This window comes from Cyprinus carpio, chromosome A5 (genome assembly GCF_018340385.1).
Source record: "Cyprinus carpio isolate SPL01 chromosome A5, ASM1834038v1, whole genome shotgun sequence".
NCBI classification, from domain to species: Eukaryota; Metazoa; Chordata; class Actinopteri; order Cypriniformes; family Cyprinidae; genus Cyprinus; species Cyprinus carpio.
The window spans coordinates 7,642,609-7,666,262 of record NC_056576.1 but is presented as its reverse complement, the minus strand read 5'-3'; the positions used below and the strand labels follow the sequence as shown (position 1 = coordinate 7,666,262).

The 23,654-nt window shown below is 33.6% G+C and overlaps 2 protein-coding genes across 6 annotated transcripts; both read right to left on the bottom strand.

The window, feature by feature from the left end:
• Positions 1–2,137: 2,137 nt before the first annotated feature.
• Positions 2,138–14,148, bottom strand: LOC109078163 (sushi domain-containing protein 1-like). 5 transcript variants are annotated; one of them, XR_002015704.2, is made up of 20 exons: positions 13,922–14,148; positions 13,405–13,561; positions 12,250–12,393; positions 12,017–12,166; positions 10,606–10,758; positions 9,718–9,897; positions 9,350–9,529; positions 9,082–9,261; positions 8,191–8,370; positions 7,899–8,078; positions 6,582–6,761; positions 6,229–6,408; positions 5,162–5,326; positions 4,964–5,055; positions 4,691–4,877; positions 3,673–3,766; positions 2,661–2,916; positions 2,537–2,571; positions 2,346–2,439; positions 2,138–2,237 (listed from the first exon to the last, which is right to left on the bottom strand). XR_002015704.2 is itself a non-coding variant. In XM_019093473.2 (20 exons), exons 2-20 carry the CDS (start codon positions 13,457–13,459, stop codon positions 2,192–2,194), a joined length of 2,736 nt encoding a protein of 911 aa, XP_018949018.2. In that variant the 5' UTR covers positions 13,460–13,561; positions 13,922–14,148; the 3' UTR covers positions 2,138–2,191. The 5 variants fall into 5 exon arrangements, 4 of the variants coding, with proteins under 4 accessions (XP_018949018.2, XP_042608545.1, XP_042608539.1 ...); XM_019093473.2 differs by having other exon boundaries at positions 2,537–2,576; XM_042752611.1 differs by lacking the exon at positions 6,229–6,408 and having other exon boundaries at positions 2,537–2,576.
• A 921-nt stretch (positions 14,149–15,069) lies between these two features.
• On the bottom strand, positions 15,070–18,168 carry LOC122141862 (paralemmin-2-like). The gene is made up of 3 exons (XM_042750293.1): positions 18,105–18,168; positions 17,469–17,551; positions 15,070–16,831 (listed from the first exon to the last, which is right to left on the bottom strand). The coding sequence occupies exons 2-3, from the start codon at positions 17,494–17,496 to the stop codon at positions 16,185–16,187; spliced, it is 675 nt and encodes a 224-aa protein (XP_042606227.1). The 5' UTR covers positions 17,497–17,551; positions 18,105–18,168; the 3' UTR covers positions 15,070–16,184.
• Between the last annotated feature and the right edge of the window lie 5,486 nt (positions 18,169–23,654).

The window sequence follows — 23,654 nt, the reverse complement described above, 5'->3', positions numbered from 1 at the left end:
ATATTGTATTTTGTACCTAAAAACAACCTCTTCTAAGAGATTAACTGATGAATTGAGAACAGGATCTGAGACTATCGTGATGTTCAGCCTCAGAATCATTGTTTGAAATGGAGGCAGGTGGCTTTTGAACCTCTGCAGATGGTCACTGAACATCACCTCCTCTGGCAGAGTGAGATCTAAGATTTAGGAGAAAAGGCAATGACAAATTATCATCCATTATGAGGCCATCAAAAGGTAATATTAAGACTTCTGAGGTCCAAAAACATATTAAAGATCTATTTGAAAGCAAGCCGTTAGATGTGTTAGGTATTTTTGGGACACATCTACTCCTATTTTAGGTTGAACATCACAGCCTGAAACAAATAAAAATATTCAAAAATTTGTGAGCTTTATAAAGCATTTCTTCATATTTTTATACCCTCTTTCTGATTTTTATGTTATTATTCTACCTGGCACTTTATATTTATTTGTTTTTCTTTTATCTCTTTAATTTTTGTATGCACATGTGTATAATGTTCAATATTCGCACTGGAATGAAAGTTAATTTGTATAATGTTAATGACGTTTTTTACTGAATAAACATCCCAATAATGTGGTCCAGTAAATCCTAACCAAATATTAAATATTAATATGGTATTGTTTAGAATGGAAATCAGTAAAGGAGCTCACCTCAGTGATGTAATCAATACCATTATACCTGACAGTCACTTGAAACTTTGTTGACTTTGACCACAGGAATTCGACATGGAGTGAATGTTTATGTTGAAAACACAGCAAAAAAATAAAATATAAAATACGAATTTACAACATATCAACTAGGTTATGTTTTGCTGTGAAATAATCTTCATTTGAATAGAAATTCAGTTTCAAGAAAAAGTACACATTTTTTCCTCACTTGCACGGAATTATATAAAATATTAAAACTGTTACCAAAACTGGATTTGTTGCGGTCTGTCAATTCGATAAAATTGTCTGAGGGGAGACATTATAGCAGCAGTCCACGCGCGCTCTCTCGGTGATTGACAGCCTGAAGCTAAGAAGACACGCCCACGACACGCTTTCTCTCATCGACTGAACCTGCAGCAAGTTTAGCTCAGTTTAGCACCATTTATAGTGGATTCATATTTTTGTTGTTTTTTATGTTTATACCTATAATGGACTGATAATAAAAAAAAAATCTAATTTAATTTCATTTTCTTTATAATAATGCTTTATCCTTCATCAAACGAGGAAAATGAAAATCCATTTAACATTTGACTTATGATTTGAGCTGCCATTTTAATTTATTTAATGATTTTTATTTTAGTTACGTGCAGAACTTTAACTGAAATAAAAGAAAAAAAACTTTTTTTTTTTTTTTTTTACTTCAGTTAGTAGACAAGGCAGCATTTCTCATTTTCATTTAGTTGAACTTGATCTGGTAAAATAACTAAAACTAAAACTGATTTAAAAATAAATATAACCTATATACAAAAATTACGATACCACCCAACAAAATTACTAAAACTTTAACCAAAAAAAAATAAATAAAATAAAAAATAACAGTAAATATAAAAATATAAATTAATTTAAAATATTAATAAAACTATAAAAGTATCTCAGTAATACAACAATACAACAACACTATTATTGAAATACTGAAATATGGAAATAAAATGTTATATTTTAATAAAAATGTGGTGTCATGAAAAGCAGTATGCAGCAGCCTGCATCTAATGAAGTGATGTGTTTGTTAACCACCATTGTAGTGGCACGCTGTACCAAGTAGGTCAGGCAGGCCTAATTAATTTTTTTAGCAATTACTCTTATTTAAGAGACACACCATTTCATTGTCATTCTGATGAACAGTGGTAGTGCACTGCCATCTAAAGGACAGATTTATGTTTTAAAAATCCTATGTGATCCATCCTTATTAACACTATGACAGTCTGGACAACATTTAATAGTTCAATATTATACTCTGAGAACCATGATGAATTCTGATAGCTGCTATATTTTCATTTTTTTTTTTCTTAACTCAGGCTGTTTGCACCTCACAATTTTTCCTCAAGTGTTTTAGTTGTTTTCATTATAACAAAATATAGCCCTCAATTCAGTAATATATTGCAGAATGTTTTTGAATGACTCGACGACTCAGTTTTATAACAAATCGCCTTTATTTCAAGGAATCAGTATAACATGTTAAGATGGTTTATATTGCTGCAGAAATAAATCTGGGACTGGACTTTTTACAGTACCTGTAAAAAAAAAAACACACAGGGAATAATTTGACAGTGCTTACAAGAAATATGAGGCACAATGTTTTCATCCTGTTAATTAATAAAAATTCAACACTGCAGTCTCACCAGCTGTACCAGTATCCCATGACAAAGACTGAGCCAACAGCACCTATGGATCCAACAGTTACAAGAGCAGATATCTTCATGATGTAAGATGTTCCTAAAGTGAGAAGAGAAATGGTTTATATAGAACCACTTCACATGTTTTACACAGAATTTGTAGGTGTCACAAAGCAGTGTTTATTTATGATCTTTACCTCTGGCTTTAGCCCAGATCACGCAGGACTGTGTTCTAGACTACCAAAGAAAACAGAGAGAGAAATTAGAGAACCAATCAAAAAAGTATTAAATGCATTCATTTTACAGAAGACATCTACCCACCTTTCCCCACTGACACACAGTGCGGAGGATAATATAATAGTCTCTTCCATTTTCCAGAGGTGCGTTGAAGAAGTCTCCATACAGCTGCTGATCTCCTACAGTGAAGTTGATTTCTGCAGCCAGACCACTGAGCTGTATCTGGGCCGTGACGTAGCCTCTGTCACATCTCTGCTGCGCGAGGAAGCGTGGACTTATGGATGAGCTGCAGTCAAACAGCATCACACCCTCGACTGGTATCACAAACACCTGGTACATGCTGAACACACAGACACACACAAACAAATCATTCACAGCAACTGAATTCAGAATTATCTACAATAGCTGAAATATTCGGCATATGCAGTGAAGAGCACATGCAGTTTGCAGTGGAGAGTTTTTTAAAACCTGTAAATAAACAGCTTTAGGAATTTATTTGCAGTTTATTTTTATTATTTATTTTTATATTTAAAGGGATCTCTTATAATTTATTCACCCTTATGTCATTCCAAGCCTGTGTGACTTTCTTTCTTCTGTGGGACATAAAAACAAATATTTTGAAGAATGTTGGTAACCGAAACGTTTTGGTTCCCATTGACTTCCATTATATGGACAAACTCTGAGGGACCTGAAACTATTGGTTATCAACATTCTTCAGAATACCTGCTTTTATGATAACAATTAAAATTTTTGGGTGGACCATCTCTTTAAGTTTATTATATTTTATTAATATTTAAGACTGTACTGTTTTCAGCAAATTTCTGACACTGAGCATTTAAACAAGATTTTGTTCACGTCAGCTGCCATAAAAGCAAAGAAGACATAAAGACATCCTCAAATTCAAGTAAATTTTTCACTTCTCATTTTCAAAAATGCTAATAAAATATTTGTAATTAAACCATTTGTATTAAATTAGAAAAATATGCAAAATAGATGCATTTTCAGTCTGGTCTCAGCTGTTTAAACCCCACTGTAAATTACAGTATGTGCTCAGATGGTATTAACTGTTTATGTAAAGTGATGTTAAAGTCCTTACCATATTGAGTCAAGTGTGTTGGTCGACCTCCGTAATTTGAGAGTGAGCGATGAAGCTTCTACTTCACTGTATTTGATTTCTGGTGTGGGGGGGACTAACAGAGCACAAGAAACCCAAATGATTTAATGCAAGTGTTTGTGTCTTTTAGTCAACATGAACTAAGGAATAAAAAAAAGTTTTTAAAAATAACTGAGATAAAATATAGGCATGTTAAAAAAAATTGTAAAATTAAAAAAAAAAATCAATAAAAATGACAATTTAAAAAACTGCTTAACTACTATAATAACACTAGTCTGTACAAACTATTGGTCAGTTTAAATAGATTTAAGGCATTTCCATAGGCAGCTGTTGCAAAAATGCAACTTTTCTAAAAAGATATTGCAGTAATGCATTGCCAGTTAATGCAGTATAAGTTACAAGCAATAATAGCAAACAACAATATGTGACCCTGGACCACAAAACCAGTCATAAGGGTAAATTTTTCGAAACTGAGATTTATACATCATCTGAAAGTTGAATAAATAAGCTTTCCATTGATGTATGGTTTGTTAGGATAGGACAATATTTGGCTGAGATACAACTATTTGAATATCTGGAATCTGAGGGTGCAAAAAAATCTAAATATTGAGAAAATCACCTTTAAAGTTGTCCAAATGAATTCTTAGCAATGCATATTACTAGTCAAAAATTAAGTTTTGATATATTTACGGTAGGAAATTTACAAAATATCTTCATGGAACATGATCTTTATAAAAAGAAAAATCTATAATTTTGACCCATATTTTTGGCTATTGCTACAAATATACCCCAGTGACTTTATGCAACCAGGGTCGCATATATACTAAAAAAGCATTGTATCTTGTTAAACTTGACATGCTCAATGTTTTTCACTGAATTTCCTGTTTTGCTCAGAAATGTTGCATTACACAAGTAAAAATGAATTGCAGATGCCATGTCATCTGGACTTTAAATGTTTATGATTATGGATGTTTGCATGAAAGCAGCTTTTGTTTTGTACCTGGTATGCTAGTGTTTGCTGTAACTGTAGACGTGGCTCGTGTGGACTCGGCGGTAATGGTTATGGTGTAGTTTGTGGCAGGCAAGAGATTCAAACAGAGAACAGGCCACAGGGCAGAGGAGCTAAAGATGTTTTTTCTCCTGTCACTGAACAGCTGCTCGAAGTCTCGCAATCCAAAAAATGTCACCTGTGTTGAGATGTTATATACAACCTCATTGATGATTAAAGAAGACAACTTGTGCAAAGATATAGATTTATTTCATTAACACTCACTGTGTATTTCTCCCTATAACCCTCATTCTCTGCATTCCAGCGCAGGCATCTTTCATTAATCACCACCAGATTGTTAACTGTCAGTTTCAACTCTGTAACACAAAGTTAGATACAAATTAGACCAGACTTTATGCCAAAAGACACACTTCTGAGACTATGGTCCACTTTCCTTTTGTGCTGAACAGTGCGGATGTGTACCTTTGCAATGCAGAGTGGCTATCTGCCACTTTCCAGTGATGTCACATATTGAAATGTCACTTCCTGTGTGTCTGTAGTGTCCTTTAACACAGCGGTGGATCACTGCAGTGCTGTTGTCCCATGCTACCTCTGCATGTGGCACCTCTGGTGCAGGGCCACAGTGTGCTATAGAGAGAAAAAAACAGAACGACAGAAATGGTTCTGAAATTTGTAGATCTAAATATAGAACATCTGTTTCAAAATATAAGGACTTGAATTTGTTCTGTTATTCTAATTGTAATTCTAATTGCAGTTGTAATTAATTTACACATTATTTTGCTGCAGGGTTATTTTAGACAGTCTGTTTATGTATGGGCATACACCTCAACATCCTAACTACAAAAAAAAAAAAAAAAAGTAAAACAAACAAAAAAATAATTTACAAGTACCTGTAGCACATGTTGTCAAACTAAGGTTAAAAAAAAGCAATTTTCCACAACATTTTATATTCAAAATTTATTCATGGTTATTTCATGGCTCTTCAGGTAAAATTAAACACTAAATCAATTCAGGAAACAGCAAAAATGTAAAAAAGGCATCCATGTAAAACCACTCTTTTGGCCAAAAGAGATGGCAATTAATAGAAGAAAAAAAAAAAAAAAAAAAAAAAAAAAAGTATATAAATTTAAATATATATATCAAAAAAGTATAAATATAAAACTCAGTGTCACATGATCCTTCAGAAATCATTCTAATAGGCTGATTTTTTGCTCAAGAAACATTTCTTACGATCAATGTTGAAAAGAGTCATGCAGCTTCATATTTTTTTGAAAACACTGATACTTTTTTTAGTATTCTTTGATTAATAGAAAATTCAAAGGAACGGCATTTATTTGGAAGAGAAAACTTTTGTAACATTATTAATGTCTTTTGTGTCACTTTTGATCAGTTTAATGCATCCTTGCTGAATAAAAGTATTAATTTCTTGAAACAACAACAACAACAACGACAACAACATTAAAACATTACTGACCTCAGACTTTTAAACATAGTGCACGTCATTATAATCGGAATTCAGTTCAGTTTACCTGTACATGTTACAAACACTTTTTCCCATGTTCCATCTGATGTACATGTTGTCATGTTTTTGTCACTCTGCTGTTTGAGTCCATATTTACATTTGTACTGAACCACACTGCCCAGCGTAGATGCTTTGTTCCAGAGTATATCTGTTAGTGGGCATTCTGGGGGAGGCCCACAGTTTATCTCTGTTCAATGGGACCAGTGTTAAGAGTTAGAAATAAAGACCAGTGCAAAAATGCTGCATATTCTTTATTTCCTTAAAGTGTAAAACAGCTTAAATCTTGTTCCACGAAACAGAAAAAAAGTCATATATGTTTTGAATGACATGTAGTAAACAATGACAGTATGTTGTCAGTACCTTCACATCTCATGTTAACTCTGCTCCACTTTGCGTCTGACTTACACAATGACACATTTCCTTCACCCACAGTACGATATCCAGCTTCACACACATAAAGGGCCACAGAGCCCAGACTGGAGCTGTTATTCCACAACACAACTGAGTGAGGTAGTGAGACGGGGACGCCACAGTCTACTTCTAAACAAACACACATACAGACACACTGTACATGTGCATACATATTATCAGCTTATTAAAGAGAACAGCGCTTAAATATCAAATGGGGTCATTCTCAGGAAATGGTCAATCTACCTGAAAGGAGCAGGTCACCCAAAATCAAACATTTGCTGAAAATGTGCTCACCCAGATTTGGAGAAATGTAGCGTCAGTTAACATCTTGTAAAGCAAAAGGCTGCGTGTAATCATGGAGATGTTTTAACTACAAACTGTTACTTCCATAATCCATAATATTGCTTTCTCTAGTGGAAAAAGTCATCTCATCTGAATCAAGAGAGAAATATGCACAGATCAAGGACTGTTTACAAGCCACAAAAATATAAAACAAATACGTCAGTGGATTTTGATGTGGACAACAGGGGATGGACTTTTTCACTGCAGGAAGCATTATTATGGATTATGAATTTGAATTTTTGGCCAGAAAGTGATGGTTTAAAGCTAACATTTTAATGATGGATTTGTCTATTTCAAACATGCAGCTTTATATTTCACCAGACATTAACTGATAGACTGGAGCCGTGTGGATTACTTGTGGGTTATTGTGATGTTTTTATCAGATGTTTAGACTCTCATTCTGACGGCACCCATTCACTGCAGAGCATCCATTGGTGAGCAAGTGATGTAATGCTACATTTCTCCAAATCTTTTCAGATGAAGAAATAAACTCAAACATGGATGTCATCAGGTGACTACATTTTCAACTGATCTTTATTATTGTGTGAACTATTCCTTTGTTGTCAGAAAGGATACTGCATTGTAAGTCGTTTTGGATAAAAGGATCTGATAAATGTAAATGATACACCTTCGATTTTATAAGCAAGTATGATGGGACAAAATCAGCATTTTTTTCTGAAAATGCATGAAGCATTTTAAAAAAATACTTAACCGACTTGATCCGAGCTGAATAATCACACTATTATCTATTGTAGAGTTACTTTGTTGAACTTAGTTTGTTTCATAACTAAAGAGCTTTTAACATTCACACTGTCATTCAGCTATTGAATTAAACTGAATCAAAATTGAACTAAATAAATGACAGTTTCGTGAGAATGACCCATTCACAAAATAAAAAGAACAAGAAAAAAAGCATAAAAATACCTTGACACAGAAAATCAGGATGACTCCAGATTCCCTCTGAATCGCACACTGATGTATCTCCTTTCCTAACATTATAAAATCCCTCAATGCACTTATAAGACACACTAGATCCAACTTTAGTCTGTCCTCTCCATATCATAACAGAGAGGGGGAGAGAGGGCGGTACTCCACACTTCACCTCTGAGAAACAACAAAAACCTTGAAAATGTCTTCAGTTCACACATTACATACAAAGTGAGTGCATTTACTTAAAAAAAAGTTAACTTTGAGTTAAAAAAATGTAAACAAATACCTTCGCACAAAAGAGCTGGTTTTGTCCAGTAACCATTCTCAGCACACACAGATATATTAAGTCCTTGTTTAGGATAGTAACCGTGTTTGCAGTGATATGTTACAGTGCTGTTAAATGTGACTCTGCCATTCCATATGTGCACAGTGAGGGGCATTATAGGCGGCTCCCCACACACAATCTCTGTTGAGAAGGAAATGACATGTCAGTGGTCATGACTGAATCACTGCAGTATAAAGAGGACTTACATTGATTAGGGTGGAAGTTATACACTATGAAAAATCAGAAGTTGAGAAACTTCAAAAACATGAGGCAACCATCTTCAGGATTTTTTAAAATATACTCCAGTCATAGCAACATATGTTTTTCCTGTTTTATTTTACTGTTTGGACTCTCATTCTGACGGCACCCATTCAATGCATAAGATCCATTTGTGAGTAAGTGACGCAATTCTAAATCACTACAAATGTGTTCCGATGAAGAAACAAACTCATCTATGTTTTGGATGGCCTGAGGGTGAGTATATTTTTAGCAAGTTTTTCTTTTTTGGTGAACTACTCCTTTAAGTTATGAGATTTAACTCGATTTTTTAAGTCAGTTTAATATAATCTAAGTTGCAATGACTTGTACAGGCAATTCAATTATACTTAAAAGTTTAAGGCAGAAACTGATTTTTTTGTTGTTGTTGTTGTTGTTGTTGCATTAACTTAAGAATTAAAGTTGGTCTGTTTTTATTAAACATAACATAATATGTTCTACAAACTCCAAAATAATAACGCTTTTACTTGTGGATTTAATGTTTGCATTTTAAATTAAGCTAAGCATGAACATTATAATGATATTTAATTTTTTTGGCAAACTATTCCTTAAAAAATGTGACAAGATTCTCTGTACCTTCACAAGAATAGTCTGGGTTACTCCACTGACCATCACTTTCACACACAGACACATTTCCTGTAACCAAACTGCGATATCCAACATCACAGCCATACAGAGCCACAGAACCAATCTTACTGACACCGTTCCAGAATAACACCGAGTGAGGCAGGACCGGAGGAGAACCGCACTGTATCTCTAAACACACACAAACACAAACACAACACATTCTTTGCTTGAGATTCAGTGTCATATTTCCATGCGCATAATAGAAAAAAATAGATACCTTCACACTGGAAGTCAGGACGACTCCATGTCCCATGAGCAGTACATACTGATACATTCTCATGCCCACTGTTATAAAAATGTGGGTCGCACACATACAGTGCCAATGATCCCATGCGTGAGATGTTATTCCAAACCGTTGTTGACTGAGGAAAAACATGAGGCTCCCCACAGTCCACCTCTATGTAAAAATGGATTATATTGCATCAGTAAAAATACACAATAAAATTCCAACCTGCATGTGTGTGTATGTGTGTGTGTTTAAATGTTACATTATCAAAACATAATGAGTTATGTACATTTCATGTTGACTTTAGTGCATCTTAATTCAAGATCTGGCAGACTGATTTGCTCAAACGTAAGTATTACCTTCACAGACCAGACTGGGTCCGTGCCATTTTCCATCCAGACCACAGACTGAGGAATTCTGTCCTCTCTTCCACTGAAATTCCTCTCTGCAGCCGTACTGGAGTTCACTGTTGTAGTGTGTGATCGTGGGGGAGAGCTGCTCAGCGTGGAGGACTGATGGAGGAGATCCACAGTCTATCACTATAGAATACATACACACACAAACAGATCCATTACATCAAAGTAATATTAACATTTATAAAAAGCACACACACACATTATATATATAGGCTATATATATATATATATATATATATATATATATATATATATATATATATATATATATATACACTTGACAGTTTTCTCGTTACGCAACTTTCTCAGTATTTAAGAATCTATGCCATTGCTACTGTATTTTAAGAGGTTGCTAGGCAGTTACTAAGGTACTCCTGGATTGTTGATAGGGTGCTCTGCTTTGTAGCAATAGTTTTCTGAGAAGTCTGATTAGGTGTTGTGGTGGTTGTGTTCAGGGTGATTTCAACATATTTTAGCTATATAGTTACTAAGTTGAGCTGTTGAATGGTTGCTCAGGTGATCTGGATTGTTACTAGGGCATTACTAGGTGGTTGCCAAGCACAGGTCTGTTATACTTTGGTCTCTTGTCAGGTCCCAATGTAAATCTTATCTCTACTCAATAAGCCACACAATTTGAAGTATCATTAATGTCTTAAGAAAGCACAACTAATAATAATAATAATTATTTATTTACTTGTTTAATAAATTTTTTATCAATTATTGGCATGTGACTAAAACAAACAGTGTTCTTGTAAATTAGGTGATATTTCTATAGAGGTCCAAATGAGTGATTTATGTATGACTTTCGAAGTGCAATGGCTCTGTTCTTACCCTTGCAGTAAGCTGCATCCCAGTTTGGATTAAAGGGCTCTGACCCATCCTGGACTGTGTAACCTGTCTGACAGGAGCAGGTGAAATCTCCCTCTGTGTTGTGACAGAGACCTCCTTCACCACAGACCCCCTGCACGCCACACTCGTCTATATCTACAGTACATGCAAAAACAACATCATGAAGTGAGAGGAGAAATGTGCTGCCTGTTCAACATTATTAGGGGATGAGCAACACACATTTTGCATATCTCCCTCATCTAACACACTTGATTCCACTCATCAGCTCATTAGCAGAGACTGCAAGACTGAACTGGGTGTGACTGATAGAGACATACAAAATGCAGTGCAGTGCTGTGGGTCCTCCAGGACAGGTTTGAAAACCCCTGCTTTAGGCCATGTCCACATGTACATGGGTATTTTTAGAAACAGAGTTTATAGTCAGTCCACATGAAAATGCAAACGCATGCTATGAAGCACTGTCAAGAGCATGCCAAACCAACAGGTGGTGATATAATCTCAACCGTAAAGCAATGTTTGCCAATCAGAAGCCTGAAAAAGTCTAGTAGGCGTAGATAACAGCGCATGTCCGACATCACAAGCTAAAATCTCCGGTTTCGCTTGTCTACACGATTACACTTTCAGTGACCTGGTGCAGCGTTTACGTGTGGACAAACGTCTAAATCGCATAGCAAAAGCTGCGTTCGTATGGACAGGGCCTTAGTGTACTTAAACCAAAATTGGTGTGTCTCATAATAACCACAACCAGAAGGTACCTGCACATTTTCAGCACAGCGCCACCTACTGGTCATGAGTTATAAAAAAGCATATTTTTACTCATAACTTAATGGTTCGACCAAAATATAATGAGACTGGTCTCTTTAGATTCGTTCGACATGCCAATTTTTCACTTGATATTAACCTTGCATTGGCACATCATTATAAAATTTGGTATGTGTCATCAATATCGTGCTTTGAAGGTATTAAAAGGGTTTTTATTGAGACTAAACTTGGTACCAGTCATAACAAGCATGTCCTTATAGTTACATGAAGTTTCAAAACCACCTACTGGTCAAGAAATATAAACATTTGATTTTTTAAAGTAATTCTGCTCATTTAATTTCAAACCACTTTGTCAAAAAGAATCCTCATAATGTATTTTTGACACATTCCACTTGAAGCAACTCCCATTTAGCATTGTTTAGCCACAGTCGAGCAATAAGTTTTGCAGAAGTTTTTAACCAATTAAACCATTCAGGATATATCACTTTCAAAACCATGCTCACACCCTTCCTGCAACGTCTCTGCACCTCCTGTGTTTCAGTCAGGAAACAACAACCTTAAGGGGAAGATATGCTGGAGCTCCAGTGACACAGGTCTACAAATGCACTCATTTACTGAAATGAAAACTCACCATGGCAGTACGTTCCATCATTGGGTATGAATGTGTTCATGTGATTGGATGGGCTGTAGCCTGCGAGACAGGTGCAGTAATAGCTGCCGTATGTGTTGTGACACTTGGTGTGATCGCCACAGATTTTACCCAGCTGACACTCATCTTTATCTGTATTAAAACAAACATAACATATAGGTTTATCAATCAAAAAGGTATGCTCAGCTATTAAACAGTTCTCAGGATAATCAAACCTTGACAGTAGGTCCTCCCATTGCCAACAAATCCATACATGCAGTTGCACACTTTCCCCCCAGATCCATCCGTTTTATCATTACAGGTGGCGTTTTTATGGCAAGAGGCACAAACATCCATTGTTTCTGTCTTCACTGTTATATCTGAGGTGAAGAGTGAAAAACCTGGATTAACATTTTCAATTTAAAATGGAAATACATACTGACATGCATCCTTCTAACATGTTAGATTTACAATTATTTAAATGCATGTTACTAATAATACAGTATATAAGAGTCATGTTTAATAATATTTATTTTAAAGATATTTATGTGTAATGTATAACATTTAAGTATTCATATTACTATTTATATTAAATTATATATGAGTAATGTTTCTTTATTATTTATTTTTTTTATTTTTCAATTGAGATGAGCATTACTTTTGCATTATAAAAACATAATATTTAATTTTTTTTTAAATGTATAATATTTATAAAACCTAAAATTAATTGTTATATCTAAGAACATCCTTGATTAACATTTTCATTTTGAAATAAGAATCTACTGTTATATTTTTTTTTTTTATTTAAATTTTTTTTGTTATTGATTTTTTTGTTGTTTTATTATTAGTATTATTATGAAGTTATTTAGTATTATTTGTTGTTTTTAATATTTATGCATTTATATTACTGTATATATAACATGAACAATTGGGATATTTTATAAAACCTGTAAAAATGTAAAAAGTTATACATTTAAAAGAAGGAATATATACAATTCTATATCATTTCTAAGGAAAATTAGTGATATTTCAGACAGTAAGATTTTCAGTGAAACTCAAGAAACATCTCAAATCATGATCATCTGGTTAAAGCAAAAGGCAAACCAAACACTTTATCAAATTCATGTTCATTTTATGTTAATAAACCTAATTCACATTAATTGTTTTCCTCATAATATCATTTGTAATAAAAAATAAAAATCACTCTTGGACTTCTGGGCCCCACTGGATCTATGTACAAATGCACACTATATAACATTAAAATAACAGGTTTATCAATCAATAATTACATAATTGTATTAATTAAAGGATTAAATCATTTTATTCAAATCTCTTCTGACTGTGTATTTGAAAATATATTTAAAGATTGTGATTAATTGTTTGAAACTGACCTTTAAAGATGCTTTGAATCATCAGAAAGCATAAGGCCACTCTTACGACTGTCATCGCTGTTTTTCTCTCCTCTGTTCCAGCGAACTCAAAACCACAGTTCTGTTCCACATTTCTCCAAATTTCCCTTTTAAAGACCCTCCTCCTCCATTCTGAACTCTGTTGATAGTGGTGAATGAGTTAGTTGAGGTTAAGCACATCTCCTCTCAGCTTTCTGTGTGGTTTGTAATGGACGTCTGTTATTATCAGCGCAGACACATTCAGTTAAATGTCGCTCTGTATGAAAGGGAACCTGCTCATTCTTATGGCCACATGCTGATTACGGCTATTTTTGGTTTTTGTTTATGAAAGCTGTCAAACTGCTGTGAATACACCCATCTTTAATTTCCGCTGATGGCCTATCTTCCGTGTGAAAAATTCATGATGCTACTTAAAAGAAATTACTAATAAAATACAAATAATAAATTAAAAATAATCATAATGAATAATAAATTAAAGTCAAATTATAAATTGTCTTACCTTTTTGAAGGTGCAAATTCTGGTCTACATGTTTCTGATGCACAAAAGTACAACCTACTTCAAATAAAACAAATTAAGTACTTTTTTTTTAAGTACAATTATTCTAAAGAACAATAATATTCACAAGGTCACAAAGAGTACAAATACACTTCTGAGTGTATAAGCGTGACACATTTACAGCGCCAACTCTGATGGGTGGTGAGTTAAAGATAAAAGAGTTCTGCCTTATCACCCTCCTCACACACCCCTTAAACATACACACAAATATATTCACACAGCAACTCCTCCCAACAAGACACACACCCTCACTCAAATCATCCGGAAACCTCCACTGAGATGAGAAACCACGTCCTCCACCTGACTGTACTGCACAACGATTACAAACCAGAGCAAGATCTGTGAACATATGCAAGGCTTTTATTAAAACATACAAAACAGACACAGTTTAAGACATATGGAGAGATGCAGCTCATCAGCACCGTACAGAAAATGTGGCAGTTTAGAAAAGTTCTGTTGTCAAGAGATGCTTGGCTGTGTTCTAAATGGAATATTAGTGCATACTGCACAATACAATAGATATAATAGTTCCTCTCTCTCTATATATATATATACGTATATATACAGTATGTATACTGTATATACAGTATGTATGTGTGTGTGTGTGTGTGTGTGTAAAACAGTACGCTGTATGCTAAAGGTTTCAAAAAGTAGTATGCAACATTGTCACATGACACCATTACATGCAAGATAACTGGATGCCATGCATTGAATTGGTTGCCTTAGAAACTAAAAGCTTTTTAAACTCAATTAAGCATAAAAATGTTGTGTGTACAAAAATCTTGGAAGTTCGATAAAAGAGGTGTTAAATACATAATAGTTTAAAATTGCAGGTGATATTACTTCGGGCTCATTTGTCACACTGGCAAGGGAAGGTCAAATTGGGTGCACTCAGTGTGGGACACAATGTTAACAAAATTACCTTACTTTTCGGTAAGATTTTTAATTTTTTTTTATTTTAAAGAAATACTTTTATCCAGCAAGAACACATTAAATTGATCAAAAGCCGCAGTAAAGACATTTATAATGTTACAGAAGATTTCTATTTTATATAATTGCTGTTCTTTTGAACTTTCTATTCATCAAAGAATCATGGTTTAAATAAATGTATTAATCAGCACAACGGTTTGTAACATTGATAATAATAAGATAGTGCCTCTAAAGGAGCTCTGTTAACAACACAATGTGACACATTTCGGTCAACCACCGACTGAAATCAAGCTTGTATAGCTAGAAGGATCCACGTTTAAATTTTCCTCTGGTTTTGTGCAGCTGATCGTACCTGCACATTCCCAGCAGTGCTCTCCGACCTCTTAAAAGCTCTGCACTGAATATTTCACAGACCCACAGTTACAGCGTAACTGCGATAAAAGACAAATACATACAAAATGTATAATTCACAAAAACACTATTGTGCCAGACGCATGGGGAAAATAGCAGCCCAACAATCAGGAACACCAAAATTAGCCTAAACTGCCTAAATTTGCTCAAATTCAGTATTCAACACCTTAAAACTAGATGCTCACAGTGATTGTGCTCACAATTAATTTAGGACCTGTTCACACAAAGAAGTATAACTATGAAGATAACTGTAACGATGACTACAGTATAGCATCCACACTAATGCACAATAATGTTCTGTTTATCATAAGTGCACTGCTGTTTTGTCTGTGGCTTTAAATGCACAAGAGGAACTCTGATTGGCTGTCAATGATTTTATCATTCATCAGCTGAAATAATCGTTCTCCATGTGATTCCAATTATATCGTTCCTCTGCGTCGTTATCGTTAAATATCCTCATAGAATTAGAATGATTAAAACTTTATTGTCCTTGGTGTGAACAGGCATTCGCTCCAACAGGAGACAAATGGACAACAAGTTGTCAACAAAAGAGTTGTCATGATAAATACAATCAAGTCCCTATATTTTTTCCTCATTAAATATTCTTTCACTTGGAAATGGAAGTTGTTTTTTTACTTTAAAATGTATGGAATAAAAAAATTAAAAAAGGTAATTTATGACTTTTAAAAAGGTGAGTAGCAAAATAAGCTTGTTTAACTCTAAGGGTAAGAGAGAGAGTTAAAATGGTCATGAAAAAATTTATTCTGACTGTTTTTGATGCAAGAATCGTTGACTAACATTATAAAATGATTTTAAAAAAAAATGCTTGAAAAGTGTGTAATCTTGGCCCTTTTTCGAGGAAACCTCAAATGATAACACAGAGGCAACAAGAGCGTTTGTGTTTTTTGGGCGGCTCCTGTTTCTCTTGAGGCGTCTCAATGGTCGAGCCCTGCTCTAGACTCCGCCCATCACATAAAGAGTGGGAGGAGTCAGAGATTGACTGGAGCCCTCCACACACAAGCTCGGCCGCATTCCCGTCTGCAGTGGACACATCTGTTACTGTCCTCTCCCTTAGAGACATATCATCATCATCCTCATCGATCAGCACCACATCCGTTTTAACATCCACCTGGATGCACGGAATGGTCTGAGCATCCTCTGAGCTCTCCAGGTTACTAGAGTCAATGAAACCCATGAAGGACGACTTGTCTACGTCCAGTGATGGGTCAATTAGACTGTCCTCAGTCTCGTGGTGCAGATATTGCATCTCTTTCAGATTCTGGAGATTGGAAACGCTCCATTCATTACACGACTCTTCATTCACAGCCGTTTCTATAACACCGTTCGCTGTGACCAGATTCGTTTTCCTTCCAGCATCGTCAGCCGTGACCTCTAAGGTCAGTTTGGGTTCAAATATGGTCTTCTGCGGGTCCCTGTAAAGTGTCTCAGCCTTTTGGGAACTGTTCATCATACACTTTTGCTTCTTCACACAGGTTGTCTTGCCGCCAGAGCCTAGGACAATAAAAGAGGGTGTATATATTTCATTGAAAAACCTGCGCACGCAAAAGTCTCTATGATACTGTTAATGTTGCAATTTGGTTCCTTAAACAAAAGAGACAAAAAGAGTCTCCCTGATATTCAGAACTATAGATCTTACTTGAGTCACTCCTTTAATATAAGCCTAAAGGATTGTTCTCACTCATTAGACGCCATGCAGAAATCATATTTCCCAGCACTTCTAGGCAAGCCACACAATTTAAAGTTAACATGCATGTACAGGAAGAGTTATGATGATTAGCAAACTAATAAAATTGGAATTTATCCAGAAATTTACAATCTGTCTTTCTATCTATACTACCATTTAATATCTTGGGATCAGTAATATTTTAAAAAAACTGTTTTGAAAGAAGTCTCTTCTGCTCACAAAGGCTGCAATTATTTGATCAAAAATGCAGTAAAATTGTAATAGAACTGTTTTCTATTTTAATATATTTTAAAATGAATTTTCAGCATCATTACTCCAGTCTTCAGTGTCACATGATCCTTCAGAAATCATTCTAATATGCTGATTTGCTGCTCAAGAAATGTAATTAATGTAATACATAAGTTTTTGTTCACTTACAGTGGGTTGAGATCATTTTATACTCACCAGAGTTAGCGTTGTCTTTGGTGACCATGGCAAGCCCTTTCTAACACACGTTTGAGAGAGCGGGTCCAAGAGACGGCTCACATCTATACCGTCAAGAAAACAAAAGAAATAAGATCTCCTCTAAATCCTCTACGGTTTCAGGATTACCACAAAGGAATTAACCTTTCGCCCTTCAACTACCACACTAATACCTCAACATCCTTTTACTTTTAGTATCCACAGATACAGCACCATTAATGCTCCAGATGTTGCATACAAGAAGATAATGCAAAACATCCAACTACTAATGCTTTATGAAATTGAGAGAACAGAAAGATGAAGAAACAGGAGGGGATGAAGATATGAGAATGGGATTTGGGCAGTTTTTTCTCCAGCAGTCTCCACAGGATGAATAAAGACATGAAACCTTTAAAAGCAGCAAAAATAACTCAAAGTTCCCAAGAGACTTCAAGGCATTTTCAGAAGAAGAAAGACATTCTATCTTGAAGCAGCCATCAAGATTGTGAGGAACACAAAAACAGACACATCTGCATATCAAGCATTTTGATGCAAACGATTCTTCACAAACTACAGAAAACTGCCTACTTCTTTTTAAAAATAGTAAAGTAGTAAAAAAATAGACAATGTTGAACTTACACTTTCAGTATTTTCTTCTTTGATCACAGCAGCTCTTGTACTCACTGCTCCAAACACACTGATTACACACGACTGCACTTTACACACGACAGAATCAGGCCTTTATAAATTAATGATGTCTATTAGACTATATGAGTACAGTCACTACACAACAGTAGTGTGCAGACAAGCCCCTTTTTTAAGTTTTATATACTGTATATATACAGTCAAGAATTTACTATATATTGTGAATTCTTGACAATATATTTTAAAGCAAAAGATACAAATAACTTTCCTAAACCAGACATAATTTATATATTAATATATAATTAATATTTTTTAGAATGGCTATTAGTAGCTTTTGCTTTAATGTGCCAGTAGGAAATATCAATTTTAATTTTCCAAACATTTAAATTGTCCAAACAATCCAACCAAACAAACAAAAAGTGCAGCCATTTAAAGGTGCATGGATGAAAATACAACTATCCACTAAATTCCAAAAACATGAAATCGCATCTTCAATATACAAAATTAAGATTGCATTTACAATTATTAGAAGGAGAGAAAATGTGCTTCAATGCTTATAGGGTTATTAACAGAATAGCACTTACTAAGCAAGTATATTACAATAAAAAATTGTATGTGTGTGTATACCATGAAATATATAATAACATTATAAATATACATACATACACACACACACATATATATATATACTCATTAAGTTGTTCTGAAAACAGCTTTTGTGAGAAACCCACTCCTCATAATACACTGAACATCTACTAATGAATAATACACATGGAGCACTTACACACGTGTGTATGCATAGGGAAAGAGGGAGGACACTGAAATATTCATGAGAAACTGCCCTCCACTCAAACTCCTCCCCTACTGACAGACACTGATTAAAAGTGATTTGACTGCACATGTACAATGCATTATGCATTATACAATACTGTCAGAGAAATGCAAGGCTTTTAAGTTGAATTATAAGCAAAAATATAGAATAGAAGGGGCAATATTTAACACTTCTGTGGAATTTTTTATTCCCTTTGAATGTTTCTTTATTTTGTTCTATATTTGACCCTGGACCACAAAACCAGTCATAAGGGTCAAATTTATTTTCAAATGTATTTATTTTTTAATTTTATCTTTCCATTGATGTATGGTTTGTTAGGAGGACAATATTTGGCCGAGATACAACTATTTGAAAATCTGGAATCTGAGGGTGAAGAAAAATCTAAATATTGAGAAAATAGCCATTAAATCTGTCCAAATGAAGTTCTTAAATTTTGATATATTTACAGTAGGAAATTTACAAAATATATTCATGGAACATGATCTTTACTTAATATCCTAATGATTTTGGGCTTAAAAAAAAATCCATAATTTTGACCCATACAATGTATTTTTGGCTATTGCTACAAATATACCCCAGCGACTTAAGACTGCTTTTGTGCTCCAGGGTCACATATGGCCACTTTCAACCCTCTCTCCAATCATTTGACATATTTAGGCAGTTTTTGCTCCTGTATTTTAAAGGCGGTGCCGTTTTTTATGTAAATGGCTGATGTTATGATTGACTAACCTCAGCTGTAATTCACACTGCTTTTCATTAGAGTGGGTCAAGTTCCTGAATATAGAATATGAATAAGTATTTTTCTTACGGGTAGACTGAGAAGGAAGTGTTACACTGTGAATGTTTTAATCTGCCCACATAGGACATTGATTCCTTTATTTTGAAAGAACAAGAATCTTCTTCTTCGTGAGAGTAGACATTTCAGATATAAGCAGGAGCATCACTAGGGTTTCTAAGGCCCTGGTACTGTTGGTTTAGGATATCCTTCAGCTGAGATTGTTAAGTTTTTAGTATGCTTTCTGTAAGAGTAACATCACCATCACTTTGCTTTCTCACTTGACTGAGAGGTTCAGAGTCCTGGTTCTGTGGTCCTCCAGTGAAAATGATGCTGTGTTTGAGGTTTCACTGGTGTTTTCACTGACTCTGATGGTGACTTTCCTTGGTAAAGACACAGGCAGTTTGTAACAGACTGACACAGTCAGAGGAGCTCTCACCACTTCAACTCCTGCGACAAAAGAGAATAAAATGATATATGAGATAATTTGTAGTGTATTAGAATATATGTAATTTAGTTTATTACATATATTTAAATATATAAGTAGATGTAAAAAAAAAAAAAAAATTAAATTATTGCCTTATGTTACTTTTATATTTTACATACACATTTTTTAAAGAATAATTTTCTATTTGAATATATGTAAAATGTAATTTATTGCTGTGATCAAAGCTGAATTTTCAGCATCATTACTCCAGTCTTCAGTTTCACACGATCCTTCAGAAATCATTCTAATATGCTTATTTGTGGGTTTTAATATATAATTTGATATTTTAAATTATAATTACATTTTATGTCATTTTAATATAATTTTATAATAATTATAATAATATTATTGATAAATGATATCTATATGTTTTATATTAATCAATGCATTATTATGAATATATTAATACATATAATGCTATATATACTTATTTAACATTATTAATGTTGTTAGTATTATTAACGCAGTCAGCTATGTCTCAAGTGAATGAAAATAGCTGAGAAAGAAATGGGATGTGATGTGCATCATTATATCGGATCCGTGCATCAGGTCTTAAAGGGACACCGGCCTATAAATAGGCTACTGCTGCTGTCATTAACGATCATCAAACAACAAAAAAAAACTGTATTTAAAAAATCTATATTTATACAGTGAACACTCTGCAGTGTTATTTTCCCTAATTATTACATTACAAACACTTTATAATTTACATTCATTAACATCTTTAACATTATGACAATATATAATGTGTGGCCATTAAAATACAAATGTACTGTATTTTTACTTAGTTCAAAAATAAAAAATAAAATATTTATAAAAAAAATATAATATATATAATATATATAAATAATAAAGTTTTTAAATATATAATATTGCATGTACTTTAAATGCGTTACTGAACAAAGACTTAAATCTATAATATATATAAATAATAAAGTTTTTAAATATATAATATTGCATGTACTTTAAATGCGTTAGATTAGCATGCAGGTGTGTTTGATTAGGGTTACAGCTAAACCCTGCAGGAAAGTGGATCTCGTGGGCCATTTGAGGAGCCCAAGCACTTTTATAGTTTTTTTTTTTTTTTTTTTAAGTCAACTTACCTGCAGTTGATCAAAGCAAAAACAAGCTCGTCATTTGTGCCTTTGTTTTTCCTCATTGTTCCTAATTTTTTCCGGAGAGATTCATAAATGTATCTGGTCATGAGGTGCACTGAACCTGAACCTGGCAAATGTCTCTGGGAGTCAAAGACCGTGTGAATTTTAAACATAGACTTTAAAAAGAGGTTTTAAGCTCAATCGATCTCTGTTGACAAACACACGTGTAAACTAATTGACGGCATGTTGACAAAATTTTTGTGGATAAATAAAATTCATTATATTAAAAAATCAGTAATTCTAAATTCATTTGACAAAGGCGTTCTAAATTTTGTTGATTTTAGCTCTCTAAACAGCATCTTTAAAATAAATTGGTTAAGACAATATCTTCAAAATTCTTTATCTGTCTGGAATATAATTCCTCGGTTTATTTTCTCTATTTTGGGTGGCTTAGAATTTCTCTTGATGTGTAATTATAAAATTGAAAAACTTCCAATCAAACTTTCTAAATTTTACCAACAAGTACTTGCTACCTGGAGTCTTATATATAAACACAACTTCTCCCCTCAAAGTTTTCTTATCTGGAATAATGCCAATATTTTGTATAGAAATAAGTCTTTATTTTTTCACAATTGATTTAGTAATGGGTTGTTATTAGTGAGTCAGTTATTTAATAATGATGGGACTTTATTTACGTTTACAGACTTTATCTCAAGATACAAAATGCCTATTACATTAAAAGAATTCAAGGTGCTTACTAGGGCCATTCCTGCAGGTGTGCATATGTTGTTCAAAAGCAGTGTATGTACATCCGCACTTTCTGTCTGTCCCCCTAGAACTGAACCCTTGTCGGTATGTGTCGGTATGTGTATTATCTGTTTCTCGGGTTTAAAGCCTAAAAACTATAAAATTAGATCCTTGTTTTTAAAAGAGAATATTTCTATGCCTTATGTTATTTTCTACTGGAATAATATCTTTAATAATGTATGTTGGACTCAAGTTTGGTCATTACCTCAAAAATTCTTCCTTACAAATAAGTTTAAGGAAATATCATATAAATTAATTCATAGAGTTTATCCAACAAAAGAATTCCTACAATTTTTTTTTAAATGATATTGTTCTACAAAAATTTTTTTGTGAATGTTCCACTGAAACAATTTCTGATTTGTTTTGGTCCTGTCAATATACCCAGCGTTTTTGGAATAATGTGGAGCTTTTTATTGCTGATAATATCTTAAAAACATTTTCATTATCTTATAAACATGTGATTTTGGGTTATTATATCAAGGATCACTCTTTAAAGGATGTTGGCTTTATAATAAATTGTATTTTATTTTTATGTAAATTTCACATTCATAAATGCAAGTTTACAAAAGGCAAACCTCTTTTTATGGTGCTCGAAAAAGAGATTAAAATGATTGTAGATGTGATATCAAAATCTAAAAATAGTAAAGCAATTAAAACAATTCATATATGCTCCTCCTTTAACATTTTTACATAATAATAAAACAATAATAATAATAATAAATAATGGTGCTGACCTGCAAAGTATATTTTTCTGTATTAAAATTGATTAGTATAAAATTTGTCAGTAAAAAGATGCTTATGTACCCTCTCTTCTTTTTCCTTTTATATATTTTTTTTTTTATTGTTGCTTTTTGTTGAGGCATGTGAAATGTTTTGTTATACAGTGAGATATGGCACTGTACATGCTACTTGTTGACAATAAAGCATTTTTTTAAAAATAAAAATAAAAAGGGGGGGGGGGGTTTAAATGAGATGTGAGAAATGTGAAAGACTGAATGAAAAAGGTACAACACAGTTACACCTGACACCACAGCGATTAAATGTGCTACAGTGATCCATATTCCGGTTCATCATTAACATTATTTACAAAAACATGAAAAGAGAAATGCTAGTGAGGACGTGTTCAAAGTTAAAAGTAATTTATGCTACACTGTTGCGCCTCTCTTCCCTCTATTGATATTTTGATATTTTTGATTTTTTTATATTATTATTATATTATTTGATATATATTTTTTTTTTTATGATTTTAAAATAGTGATTTTAAATTAGTGGGCATCTATTAATCGCCCTCTACAAACGATGAAAGTGGTTGCTTTTACTTTTATTAATTAACTGGTAACACTTTACAACAAGGTTCCATTAGTTAATGTTAGTTAATGTATTAACTAACATGAACGATCAATGAACAATACATTCATTACAGTATTTATTAATCTTTGTAAATGTTAGTCAATGAAAATACATCGTTCGTTCATGTTAATTCAGTGCATTAAAGTTAACGAGCACAACTTTTAATTTTTAATAATGCATTAGTAAATGTTGAAAT